This window comes from Pongo pygmaeus, chromosome 13 (assembly GCF_028885625.2).
Source record: "Pongo pygmaeus isolate AG05252 chromosome 13, NHGRI_mPonPyg2-v2.0_pri, whole genome shotgun sequence".
NCBI lineage: Eukaryota > Metazoa > Chordata > Mammalia > Primates > Hominidae > Pongo > Pongo pygmaeus.
In genome coordinates this window covers 107,371,735-107,386,061 of record NC_072386.2, presented here as the reverse complement: position 1 = coordinate 107,386,061, position 14,327 = coordinate 107,371,735, and the positions used below count along the sequence as shown (strand labels likewise).

Sequence of the window (14,327 nt, the reverse complement as noted above, 5' to 3'; positions counted from 1 at the left end):
AATAGATTATGACACCAAAGCCTACGGAAATTAGCAGACTTGATCAAGGTCATGTAGCTGGTAGATGGCACAACCTGTATTTGAACTCAAGTTTAATTAGCTCTAAAATCTCAACCTGTGACTCCTTTAGAATCTCAAAAATTTATCAACATAGAAATTATACAAACTACACTGTTAGTCTAAAAATGCAGTAATATTAGAAAAAGAGGAACAAACAAATTATCTATTTTGGAATTATATTTTTAAATATCTTGTAAGTGACACTTGGATATGGAAAAAATCAAACTCAAATTTTCACCTTGTTAGAAATGAGCAGGAGCATGAGGGCTGCATGTCAGACTTATGGGGTGTGGGCAAAGCCACAGTCAGAAGCTTCAAGGCATTTATTAAGAAGCAAGAAAGATTGAAAATAAACAAATGAGGCGTTTGACTTAAGCAGCCATAGAAAGAATTATAAAACAAAGTCCGATAAAACAGCAGGAAGGAATTGATACAAATAAAAGCTGAAATAAATTAAATAGAAAAGAAAAAAGGGAGCTCACCAATAAAATACAAAATACAAAAAGCCTATTCAAAGGAGAGAGCAAAGAAAGAACACAAACACATTACGAATGGGCTAGTGCCTTAACTATAGAAACATAAAAGATAAAAGAAATTTAATGAGATCACTGCATAGAACTTTACACTAATACATGTGAAAGTCTTGATAAAATGCATTATAATGTTAGAAAATATAAATTACGAAGTTTGAGTTATGAGGATATAGAAAATCTAAATAGGCAGATAATAAGGAAATAAATGATAAGAGCTAAATATCTACAACTGAAAGGAAGCCATCAAGCCCAGGGGATTTTATAGGCAAGACTTATCAAATTATCAAGTAATGGATAACATCTATCTTATATAAACTGATCCAGAGAAAGAAACAAAAAAGGATAGTTTTTTAACTTATTCCATAATCCTAATACCCAAACTGAGCAAATATATGCTATCCATCTAGAAAAATTTAGTAGACATGTTAGAATGTTTAAGTTCTTTATGTTCGTAGGATGCAACATCAACTTAGAAAAATCAGTAACAGCTTTTCTCAAGTCAGTAATAACTATGTGGAAAACATAAAAGAAAACATAAATGAAAAACTGATCCTATTTCTGAAGTTTAAAAGATTGCAACAGTAGAATTTTCACTCTAAAAGGCACATATGATCTTCTTTATAGATAAGCAAAGGAAGTACAGAGAGGTTAAGTAGTTTGTCTGAGGTCACACAACTGGTGTCAGACTCAGGATTTGGACTCTGTTAGTCTGGATCCAAAACATACTTGGATAAACCTCTACAGCATAGTGCCTTTCATAAATGCCCATGAATAATCTCCAAAAGACACGTGCAAAACCTTTATAACAAAAAGTCAAAAACTTCACCAAATGTTTTAAAAGAACAGTTGATAAATAGAGATACAAACTGTTTCTGAGTTAGAGGACTCCGAATTATAAAGATGCTGTATTAGTCAGGATAAGATAAGCTTTCTTCCTGTAGCAAATGAGCCCCCTCGCCCAACCAGAAGCTTGTGCACGAAAGCTAATTTCTCATTTGTGCAAGGTCTATTGTGACTGTGGCAGTCTTCCTCCATCCTGTAGAATGCATCGGGAACACATGGTCTCCAAGCTTGCCATAACAAGGGAAGAGGCAGCTTGAAAAATCACAGGATGTTTTGAAAAGGCTAATTCTGGCAGTGACTTGTATCATGTCAGCATAGATTCCATTGTTCAGAATCCAGTTGCATGGCCCCTTCAGCCCAATTGCAAGACAGGCTTAGACATGTAAGTCTAGGAAGAGGACAAAATGCAATGCAAGTCCAGGAAGAGGACACAGTGTGGTTAATGCAAGATGTCTTTATCACACTTATCAGAAGTGCCCAGCACAGAGTTAACTCACAAAACGTATATATTAAATAAAAGAAAATGAAATAAAATTAAAATCAAAAACTTCCCCCAATTTAGTTTACAAATTTAAAGCAATGCTACCCAAAATTCCGCTAGGGATTTGCATATAATTTGATAAGCCCATTCTGAAATTCATTTGAAAGGAAAAATATGGAAGAGCAGTCAGGAAATTTGGAAATAGAAAACTAGTGTTGATGAAGGGGAGGAGTATTACTTTATTATTATATCCAAAACAGGCTATAAAGCTATAGTAATTAAATCTTGGAATTACTGCAGGAATATACAGATAATTAAACAGGAAAAACACCAACCATGTATATATGTCATATGTAGGGATTGCACGTGTAAAAAAAAAATAACATTTCAAATTTGTTGTTGAAAGGTCAGACACTACAGACAATTGGCTACCCATTTTAAAAAACAGTTAAGTTAAAATAACCACTCACACTACATTCAAAAATAAATGCCCTACCTATTAAATAACCAAAGATTTTTTAAACCTATACAATACTACAATAATATACAGAAATATATTTTATCATCTTGTGGGTTTCTAAACATTGCACAAATTTCAGACACAAAGACCAGAAGAAAGAGGTAATAAGATACCAAAAGGAAGATTAAAATACAAGCACAGACTGGAAAAAAATTTTAATATATATGGAAGGTGAAGGATAACTACCCAGAAAATATTTAGAGCATATATAAACCAATACAAAGAAAAAGGCAAATATCACAATAGAAAAATGGTCAATGCACATTAATGGATAATCTATAGAAGGAGAAATGCAAGTGACCATAACATGAAAAGATGCTGAACTTAATCAGTAACAAGGGAAATGCAAATCCAAACAAAAATGAGTTATTTTTCCTATCCTAGACTGGCAGTGATGAACATGAAAGATGTAGAAAAATGGGATCTGCCATTCATCAATTATAGGATTGTAAATGGGTAGAGATTCTACAGGCAACTATTTAGTAGATCTATCAAAATTTTAAAATTCATAAAACATTAACCAAGCAATTTCTTTTCTGAGTATCTGTTTTATAGAAACACATAGTTGGGCACAATGATGTATGTGCAAAGATCTTCATTATGGCATTGTTTGTAATAACAAACAGCTATAAACAGCCAACGTGCCCATCAATAAAAATTAGTTAAAAGCATTATGGTACGTTTATACTGTGCAATGCCAAATAACCATTAAAAAAGATAGATCTATATGTATAGTGTTTTGAAAAGATCTCCAAGAAATAACATCAAGTGGAAATGCATGTCTCACAACAATATATAGTGTAATTCTGTTTATGAGTTTATTATGATATGTGTGTGTGCATATGTGTGTTTATATAAATCCCCCCAATTTAGTCTACAAATTCAAAGAAATGTGTATGTATACACAAACACACACACACACACACACACACACACACACACAATATGTATTTAAATGCATTGAAAAACTCCTGGAAGAGCACATAAAAATTAACAATGGTGACCTCTGGGACAGGAAGTGAGGAGTGGGAAATGAAGAAATTCCATATTTTACTCTATAGATTTTGATAATGTTTTTTTTTTTTGTCTTGTTTTGTTTTGTTTTTGAGACGGAGTCTCACACTGTTGCCTGGGCTGGAGTGCAGTGGCGTGATCTCAGCTCACTACAACCTCCACTTCCCAGGTTCAAGTGATTCTCCTGCCTCCGCCTCCCGAGTAGCTGGGATTACAGGCGCCTGCCACCACACCTGGCTAATTTATTTTTTATTTTTTATTTTTAGTAGAGACAGGATTTCACTATGTTGGCCGGGCTGGTCTTGAATGCCAGACCTCATGATCCACCCACCTCAGCCTCCTAAAGTGTTGGGATTACAGGCGTGAGCCACTGCACGCGGCCAGACTTTGATAATGTCTACTCATCTTCAACAATAATATATTTATTCACAGTCACACAGGGATGTGGGTATGTGTGGAGGGTGAGAGAAAGAAAGAGAGAGAGAGTACTCTAGCCAGTGTACCCAGTAAACCATTTCTCCATATTTTCTGAATAAATGGATGGAACTAGACTTTATCAAGCACTCACCATGTACGATTCACTTCTATATACACTCATTTCATCTGCACTGCAACTGTATTAAAAGGGACTTAGTAATATTTAACAGATGCAAAAAGAAGGGGATATACTTTACCAAGGATCTGAGACAGGGCCCTTTTCCAAGAGATTTCCCCACTGTACTATGGAAAGGAACATGTGAACATTAGAAAGACAATCAGTGCATCAGTGCAGTACGCCAGGGATTAGGGGAAAGCCAGGAAACAGTGACAGTTTACTTCATGCATGAGACTTCCTGGCTTTTCACTAGAGTGATCTTGGGTCAAGTTTTCAGCTATGCTTGTCTTCTTTCTGCCTCCAGTTCAGCTCTATATCTGTAGCATCAGCTACTGGTTCCCACAACCTGTGTACATTTTCTTTCCAAACCACCATACAGAGCCTCTTCCTTCTCCCATCTGAGTTCCTGAGTCTCTTTGCAGTTAGTTTCAATGAATCTTTGCTACACCCCTTGAAAGAAAGGCAAATAGGAGATTGCCTGCTGTTTACTTTCTCAAACTGATATACCAACCAGGGTCATTTTGTGCACATAGAAAGCACTAGATTTGGAGGAGACAAAAATAGACAAACATCCCTTTTTCTAACAGAACTGAATTTGAATATCAACTTTGCTACTTACTCACAGTATGACATGCTTTATTTCTTGGCTCCTTATTTTGCTTATGTGTAAAGCGGAAATGATGATATTACTCTTTCTTCGTGGTTAGATAATAAATACATAAAGTGTTCAGTGAATAGTACATGCTCAATAAATAGAAATAACAGCATTACTACCACTATTATGATTATTGTGTTAAGTATATTGCAATTCCTGTTTTTTTTTTTTTTGTGGCCAATGTATCATGTGACCTTATAGCATCCTACTGAATTAAGGTAGAAGTGTCTACTCTATTTTACACTTGAGGAAACTGGGGATCATAGAAGTTAAATGACTCACTCATGTTCACATAGGTCACAAGGAGAAAAATGGCATTTGTACAGGTCTGTCCAATCTCACAAACCATTCTCTTGTCTGTCTTATTTATGTGCACCATACTCCTAGTGCTTAGCGCTGAACTTTGAAAAGGTAGACACTCATAGAATTCCAGTTTCTGGAATGATTTTTCAGGGGCTGAGATCTCTGATTTCTTGCCCCAACCATCCCCATCCCCTCCAGCCCATGCCTCTCTGAGATTTCTCACTGCAAATCTTTTTCAAATTGCAAATATTGTTTCCACACCTTATTCAGATGCCTGTTTTGTCCATAGATGAGGCCACCCCATCTCAAAGGCTTATCAAGGGCTTTTCTGACTGTTAGACCAATGGAGGCTGCTAAAATCCCTAAGTGAACGAAGCCTTGTGCTGTCCATGGTCCTGGAAGGTTTCACACCCGAGCTACCAGGATGATAAAAATCTTGTATTTGCTACCGTCTTCAACCTTGGTTGACAGATGTACTGGGAATAGATTCTGGTTTGAGACACTAGTTGATGATTCCCTGTGAATTGGTCTGTCATGCTTTTTAAAGTCTGTGTGTTCATGGGAAACAGTTTTTAAATTTGCTTTGTGTGTGAACGTGCATGCTGGTGTCCCCTTGACTCCTCCAAAATGTCACAAATGACTTTCCTTGAATTTACCAATTTGCAGTATTAATGTGCTTCTCTCTAGACATCTGTGCCCTAGATAGATTCCAGGCAGAATAGCTGTCTCCTTCCTAAACTCTGACCTGTTTTGCAGGGAAAGGAGGCCTTGGTTTTAGGTCACCCCCAATGGGGGCATTCAGGATGTGAAGCTAATTCTGAGCTCTGTTTTATCATACAGTTGCGTGGAGGAGTACAAACTGGCTCCTGATGGAAAATCCTGCTTAATGCTCTCAGATGTCTGCGAGGGCCCCAAGTGCCTCAAACCTGACTCCAAATTCAATGATACCCTCTTTGGAGAGATGCTACATGGTTACAACAACCGGACCCAACATGTGAACCAAGGCCAAGTCTTCCAGATGACCTTTAGGTATGCTGTAGACACTTGCACATTGCTGGTCTGAGTCACTGACAAACAACCTGGGCACAGGGAGGAAGCCATGGGCACAATGGGGTAGAGACCTGTTATTCTGGCCAGCATCACTTTAAGCTCACAGGTACCCTCTTAAGGAGTGTGGAAAGTCAGCAAACTTTATTCCATAAGGTTTCTTTTTCATGGTCCTAGCATATATTTGTCCCACTTTGCCATTTTCCTAGCTCTATCCCCACATTTTAAATTCAATCTTAAATTATCATATAAGTACAGTTAATGGCATTTTGAAAAACATTAATTAATCTTTCAGTCTACTGAAAAATAAGTATTTTATGCATGCTGTTCAGGCAGTTCAAAAATAAAGACATTTAATGTAGTAGAAAATAAAAATCCCATCACCCAGAAATACCTAGAATTAACATTTTCCTGAATGCTCTTAAAATTTCTACTTCTCTCTTTCTCTCTCTGCTTTTTCCTGTCTGCCTACACACACACAAACACACACACACACACACACACACACACTCCCCAAATCCAGGTAAAGCTGTTTAGAAATTGCTTTTTTCACTCAATAGTGAGTGATGGCTAGGTTGGCCAGATTATGTGAGGATTAAACATGCAAGATATTGGTAAAGAGTTTTTGGACAGTTGAAGAAACTGAAACTGTTCTGCCTAAAGAAGAGAAACCTTAAGTGGTGACTTACTTATGCCTCAAAGCTTGAAGAACCATAAGCTAGTAGAGTGAGATTTGTTGTATGTATAGAAAAGGATTATCTAAACACACACTCACACACACATACACACGCACACACACACATTATACTTTTAACCATGTTTGCATAAAAAAATAAGATATTATCACAAAGCAAGGTTCTCCTAATCATTTGAGGTCATATCAATAAAAGTCAGAACTAGTAATAAGTCACCATTATAATAATCATTGTTTCCATTCCATCATCTTACTAATAGTAGTGATAATTGTATTGTGAGTGGTAATAATGGTTACCATTTATTAATAATTATTCTGTGTCAAGCTCTTTACTACTAACTACTACTACTAACAATAATAATGTCCACTAACATTGATTCAGCATACACGAAAGGGTTTTCTAAGTATTTTTTACCTATTAACTTACATAATCCTCACAATGATCCTGTAAGGCAGGAGTCATTATCATCCTTTTTATACAGAAGAGAAACAGAAATCTAAAGTAGCTTTCCAAAGACTCCCTTCTAGGAAGTAGGAGAGCCAAGATAATTTCATTTTAGCTCATTATTAGAATCATTGGAGGCACTACGACCTCCATTTTACAATTGAGAAATTAATCCAGAGAGGTTGAGTGACTTTCTCAAGATCATCATCTAGTAAGAGGTAGAGTCAGGAATCAGATGTAACTCCAGCTGACTCTAAAACCTTGCTTTTGTATTTCAATTCAGCATACCCTCTTACTCCCATTTTACAGAATGAGAATGGAGGTGTGAATTCACTAAAACCGTTCATCCTTGTAATCATCATATACTCTTTGAGAATCTCCTCTTTCCCATATACCATGCTGGTTATTGGGCATAAGATGGAAAATGAGATAGAAATAGCCCCTCTGACACTAGGTATCGTTGGCAGGTGGATCCATGACTCAGTTGCTCAAGCAGAGACTGAATGCTACTTTACTGGAAAAGCTCCGAGCCAGGCATGGTGGCTCACACCTGTAATTCCAACACTGTGGGAGGCCTAGGTGGGAGGATCACTTGAGCCCAGGAGTTTTAGACAAGCCTAGGTAACTTTGCAAGACTCCATCTCTGCTAATTTTTTTTTTTTTTTTTAACTGGGCTGGGTGTAGTGGCTCACACCTGTAATTCCAGCACTTTGGGAGGCTGAGGCAGGCAGATCATGAGATAAGGAGATTGAGACCATCCTGGCTAACACAGTGAAACCCCGTCTCTACTAAAAATACAAAAAAATAGCCAGGCGTAGTGGCGGGTGCCTGTAGTCCCAGCTACTCAGGAGGCTGAAGCAGGAGAATAGCATGAACCCAGGAGGCGGAGCTTGCAGTGAGCTGAGATCACGCCACTGCACTCCAGCCTGGATGACAGAGTGAGACTCCATCTCAAAACAAAACAAAACAAAGAAACAAAAAAAGTTATTCGAACTTGCTGGTACATGTCTGTAGTCCCAGCTACTTGGGAAGCTGAGGCAGGACCATCACTTGAGCCTGGCCATTCAAGGTTACAGTGAGCTATGATCATGCCACTGCAATCCAGTCTGGGCAACAGAGTGAACACTTGTCTCTATTTAAAAAAAACAAGAACAAAAATCAGGAAAAGCTCTGGGGAAAATTTAAGGATAGTCTGGATTAACTGCAGTTCAATGCTGAGATTCTACGATACTAGTTTTCTATAATTTTAATGGTCTATGAAAGTGTGTCTTGAGCAACATCATGGATAGAATAATGCTGCTTGGAATACAAAATAAAAAAAAAGGAATTATTCTTTCTCTTTGAGGAAGAAATTTAAAAGCTTGCAAGATGACACACACAAGTTTTAAAAAAATACAAAAATTTAATTTGCAAAGCAGTGTTCCAAGGAAAGACAATGGTTTCCAAAGAGTTCCCATGGGAAGGCTGTTGAAAGGAATTAGAAGGAAAGATAAAGGGCTTCTCAAAGGACAAAGCTTGTGAACTGAGGTTTGAAGTGATAGCAGAGAATAGTGCCTCTTGGGAGAGATAAGAGTTAAAGGGCATTTTCCTGTCCAGGAAGGAGCCTGCAAAGGCCCAGACATATGGATAAGCAAGGGTGGGAGTCAAGAAAACAGATTGCCAATGAACATGCCTTCAAATCCCAGCCCCACCCATGAGAAGCATAATTCTACTGCTTCATCTTTAAAACAGGGTGCTTTTTACAGAAGCCAGCCATTTCCGTAGGTACATTGTATGTTTTATGGAGTTTCATTTCTCACAGCAGCTCTCAGAGCGGCTGGCATTTGATAATTGAGCCAATGTACCATTCTTTTGTGTGAAGGATAGCTTGGTCCAAAAGAAGGATCCACATGGGTAGTAAGAGGCTAGATCCTGAACAAACTTCATTAAATCCTGGGATCTCATTTTACATGCAGGGAAAGGACTTGGTCACAAAGCAAGTCATTGTGGGACCAGCCCACGTTCTCAGATCTCCTGACTGCTTGGAGTGCTTATCTTCCCGCGGCCAACAGACTCGTCAGTGAGAAAGAACATGGCACCGCCGGGCTTGGTGGCTCATGCCTGTAATCCCAGCACTTTGGGAGGCTGAGGCAGGTGGATCATAAGGTCAGGAGATCGAGACCATCCTGGCTAACATGGTGAAACCCTGTCTCTACTAAAAATAGAAAAAATTAGCCAGGCGTGGTGGCGCCTGCCTGTAGTCCCAGCTACTTGGGAGGCTGAGGCAGGAGAAAGGCATGAACCTGGGAGGCGGAGCTTGCAGTGAGCCGAGATAGTGCTACTGCACTCCAGCCTGGGTGACAGAGCAAGACTCCATGTCAAAAAAAAAAAAGAAAAAGAAAGAACATGGCACCTTAAAGGCTGGCCTAGGACTGTCCAGTCCCAGACACAATTTTAGATCCATTAGAAGTCATCGTTCTGCCTCAAACACTCTGCTCATTGTTTCCAACTTCTCAACCCTGGATTGCCTCTGAACAGCCAGAGCCTAAGTGCCCTGATTTGCTCATGGAGGGGAGTATAGTGAACAGACCAGGATTTTCTCTTTTGATGACAGCCTCAAGATTTAGAAAACTCCCAAGACTACCACCATTATACTAGAGCAATCCATTCCATTTAAGCTCTGTCATCCTTGGCTTCAGCTAAACTTTCTTTGCAATTATTTCCATCTCCAGACCATGTATCCTTTTGGAACCATGCTAAGTCAGTTGCCTCCCCACTGTGGAAAGGCAAGCCACTTCTGATGGGTCTAAATTTATCTTTTCCTTTCTTTCTTTCTTTCTTTCTTTTTCTTTCTTTTTTTTTTTGTTTTTTTTTTTTGTTTTTTTTTTTTTTGAGACAGAGCCTCACACTGTTGCCTGGGCTGGAATGTGGAGTGCAGTGACGTGATCTTGGCTCACTGTAACCTCCACCTCCCAGGTTCACGTGATTCTCCTGCCTCAGCCTCCCAAGTAGCTGGGATCACAGGCACACACCACACCTGGCTAATTTTTTGTATTTTTAGTAGAGATGGGGTTTCGCTATGTTGGCCAGACTGTTCTCAAACTCCTGACCTCGTGATCCACCCACCTTGGCCTCCCAAAGTGCTGGGATTACAGGCGTGAGCCACCCCGCCCAGCTGTAAATTTATCTTTTTCAAGTCTCCCCTCCTGAGCTCCAGACAGTGGGGAGGATGGAGCTCCTTTGTCTTTCACATTTCCTGAAAGCCTGCAAGTATTTCAGCATCAAATGCAGTTGTCATTTCTCTCCTCCTACTACTTCCTTTCCTCCCTCCTGTAAGTAATCTCTGGTCCAGCCCTAGAGAGTAGCCAGCAAGTACTGCCACCAGCCGTCTCACCATATGCCTCATTTCCTGACAATTGGCTGGCCTAGGATATCAAACTCTCTACCAACTAGTGTCTCCTGTGTGACAGCTGCAGTTCTGCTTTGTACTCCTCCCTGCCCCTGCCTAGATCACCCCACCTAGCAACTGCTGATATAAGAGAGGTCTGTGTTTTCATTTCCTCTCTTGAATCTCTGAAAGAGCAACCCGGATTTCTGCTTTACAAAGCGCTTAAAAATGTAATGTCTCTGAACTAGACAAGAACTTAAAGATTAACTATTTCAGACCTTACTTGTACAGATGGAGAAACGGAAGCTCAGGAAATAATATAATTGGCTCAATATTCACAGTGATTGGAACTCCTTTTACGCTGAAAGTTAGTTTCTGACTCCCAAACCAGTGCTCCCTGGTTTCTTGTTCTGCAGTAAAGGATGTATGCAACTACTTTATATCCCATATCAGCATGTGATGAGGAGAGCCATGTGTTCTATCCCTGTTCTCAGTGTAGAGTGAGGACCCAGGTGCCACAGGGGGAGACCAAATTTATAACTAAGGAGGGATCTTAGGCAAAGACCACTCCATGGGGAGCTACCTCTTCAGGTCACTGCATGTAGGCTACAGCCTGTTCTGGGGGGTGAGCATGTGGTGATATTTCCTGACCAGTCCAAGGGTTTGCACTGCGTGCAAAAATTAAGCATGGTGCACATTAAGGGACTCACATGGAAAGATAAAGATAGGGCAAGAGTGACAAGGAGACTCAATCAGACAGACAGAGCAGAGGCAGGGAGAGAGAGGCAAAAACAGAGGAGACACTAAAGAACAGTCTCTGTCACAGCAGGAGGGAACAGCAAGCAAAGAAAGAATTAAGAAGAGATGTAGAGCTGTGAACAGAGTTAAGGAGGTACAGAGACAGACAGCAGAAGGCGGGGAAGGGGGAAATGTGTGCAAGATGGAAGGACTGAAGGAGACATGAAAAGATCAAGAAAGAAGGACACAGAGTTCATAACAAAAATCAAAATACAGTTTATTCCTAGGAAGGGAATGGGGCTTGTTTTGAGAGACTGGATGGTGCTGAGAGAGACCACTGTATTAGGAATTAGGTTGAAATTGACATGAATGAAGCCTTTGGTAAAATGTCAAGTTCTGTGGAAATGTGAAGAGCCAATGATTTCGCTTCCAAATTGCCCCCAAATCCAGTAAGTGATGTCAAGCTTTGTTGTTTCTTATCCCTTCCGGTGCACAGTGTTGGTCTTAGTGATCTACGTAGGGTCACTGTCAGAATCCCCTTTCCTTTGCTCTTGATCAGTGTGGGAATTGACAGACTGTTCAAGTTAGATAAACTCACCAAAGATTGGTGATATTTGATGTTTATTTGTTTGTTTTTTACTCTCCCTCTCACTCTCTTACCCACATTCATTGTACTTCATTCCTATAAGGAAGAAAGGTAAACTTTGGTTATAGATTGCAGAGATTTAGATAAACATCAGTCAAGAACTATTATTGAACCTGGTGACTCAGAAATGGCAGGAAGGAAAAGTTGCTTGGGAATGGGGACTGAGCAAATTGCACTGGTAGATTTTGCAAAAGCCTCACCATAAATAAGATAGGTCTGCTGGCAGCAGGCATTTGCCCATAGGCCCTCAAGAATGACCTGCAAAGAGCTGGAGGAGCTCATGAGAGATTTATTAGAAAGGGACTTTTCAATCTTGTCTGCTTATCAGATGTGCATATTGTATAGCATAAGAGGACAGTTTGGGGTAAGATGTGGGGTTTGGGGATTCAGCACCCACAACCCATGCCTGGCAAGACTGAAGGGGTTTCTATAAGGATTCAAGGAAAGCTGGTCTTTGTTAGTAGCACTCACTCATTCCCCCACTGAGGATATTGAGTCAGTTCTTATTAAGTGGTCTCCACAGCCGTTCTGGCCTATGATTTTTCTAGTGCCTTCCTAAGAGGTGATTAATTAAACATGCTGCTTCTGAAACCTTCTTTCCCCTCCCTTCTACCTCTTTCCCTCCCGCCTCCCCCCCACCCCACCTTTAATGGTGTGTACATTTTTTATGTGTCTGGTCCTATGCTGAATACTTTATGTGTTTTTTCATTTGATCTTTTCACACCTATTGCAAAGGAGCCATTAACAACTTGGCTTTATGAATAAAAGGAAATGAATGTATCAGTCAGAATGCATTAGTTTGTGTCTTGGGAACAAACAATTTCAAACTTCAGTGGCCTGACTGTGAAAGTTTTTATGTGTTGGTCATACCACCTGCCTCTCCCTGAATGGCAGGGGCCCTGGCCATTCTGGTGTTTGGAAATCTAGACTGACAGAAGAATCGCCTTTCTGTGCTTCCATTAATGCTTTCATAGTGAGAAACAAACTTGGTTATCATAACTTTATCCTAGCAGTGAAATTCTGCTTTTATTTCTGGTCAAATTAAGTCCCATTGCTATCTCAAAGGATTGGACAGAGACATGCTATCTTATGATGCATCTTACAATAAGACATGCTATCTTATCTCAGCATATCATAAGACACTGAGAAACAAAGGCACAGACATATTTGTGGACACTGAAGCACAGAGAGATTAGGCTAACTAGCCTAGCAGTCAAACAGCTAAAGTGGTAGCATCGGGGTTTAACACCAAAGTTCACTTAACAGTCATGCCTTCAAGACTCCCAGCACTCTCCTGTTTCATATTGCAGCCTCTGAGAACTATACTACATCATTCTATTCTCTTGTCAATTTCTTTCTTTCGGTTAGTGGAGAACCACAAACTTTATAGCTGGAAAAGCCTTGGAGAACAATTTGTACAAACTCTCCTCTTTTGTTTGTTTGTTTGTCTGGGACAGAGCCTCGCTCTGTTGCCCAGGCTGGCGTGCAGTGACATGATCTTGGCTCACTGCAACCTATGCCTCCTGGGCTGACCTGATTCTCCTGCCTCAGCCTCCAGAGTAGCTGGGATTACAGGCGTGCGCCACCATGCCCAGCTAGTTTTTGTATCTTTAGTAGAGACGAGGTTTCACCATGTTGGCCAGGCTGGTCTTGAACTCCTGGCCTCAAGTGATCCTCCCACCTCAGCCTCCCAAAGTGCTGTAGTTACAGGTGTGAGCCACTGCACCTGGCTAAACTCTCCCCTTTTGTAGATGGGATACCTGAGGCTCACAGTGGTTAAGTAAATTGCCTAAAATTATATCACTAATAAATGAATAAGCCAGTCCTTCAATGCTCAGTCTGTTTGTCTGCACTATATTCTGTCTGAAGGCTTGGGGACATGGCATGCAACCCTGACACTGTACAGGAGCACCAATGCCAAGGTCCCATAGAGAATTAGTGGCAGAACCAGGCCTGGAAGTTGTGTTTGTGCACTCTCAGGTCTGTGTGCTTTATAATAGATGATGATCTCATTGAAATAAGAAAAAGCAAAAGAGGCTGTTAGTAGAGACAGTATTAATTAAAAGGAGGCATTAGCTTCTGATTTTCAAGGCTATTCCCAAGCCTCTCTATGGAGCAATATTCTGCAATATTCAAGCTCTTAGCAAAATCCTCAACTTGTCACTTAGAAACATAGCAGTTTGCTGCCTTCTTTGGGGGACCATTGGCAAGATCTTAGAAGTGCACTGAGGACAGCAGTTGGAGGCTGGATTAGAGGAGTCAAGGGGTGAATTTTCCTGGCATTCTGACTCCTGAACTGGTTGCAGAAAAAAAAAAAAAATCTCTTTTCTTTTGTGTGGCCCCATGTTTCCAAGGTTTTCTGACATCTTCTGCAGGAATCAAGACC

General features: G+C 40.1%; 1 protein-coding gene across 5 annotated transcripts in view; it reads left to right on the top strand.

Annotated features, from left to right (window-relative positions):
• The window catches only part of ASTN2 (astrotactin 2), a 999,842-nt gene that overhangs the window by 607,893 nt on the left and 377,622 nt on the right, over positions 1–14,327 (top strand). For all 5 annotated transcript variants that reach the window (XM_054500794.2, XM_054500795.2, XM_054500792.2 and 2 more), the window contains one exon: positions 5,845–6,033. In XM_054500794.2, the coding sequence (XP_054356769.1) occupies positions 5,845–6,033 (189 nt within the window). The remainder of the gene's footprint in view (positions 1–5,844; positions 6,034–14,327) is intronic.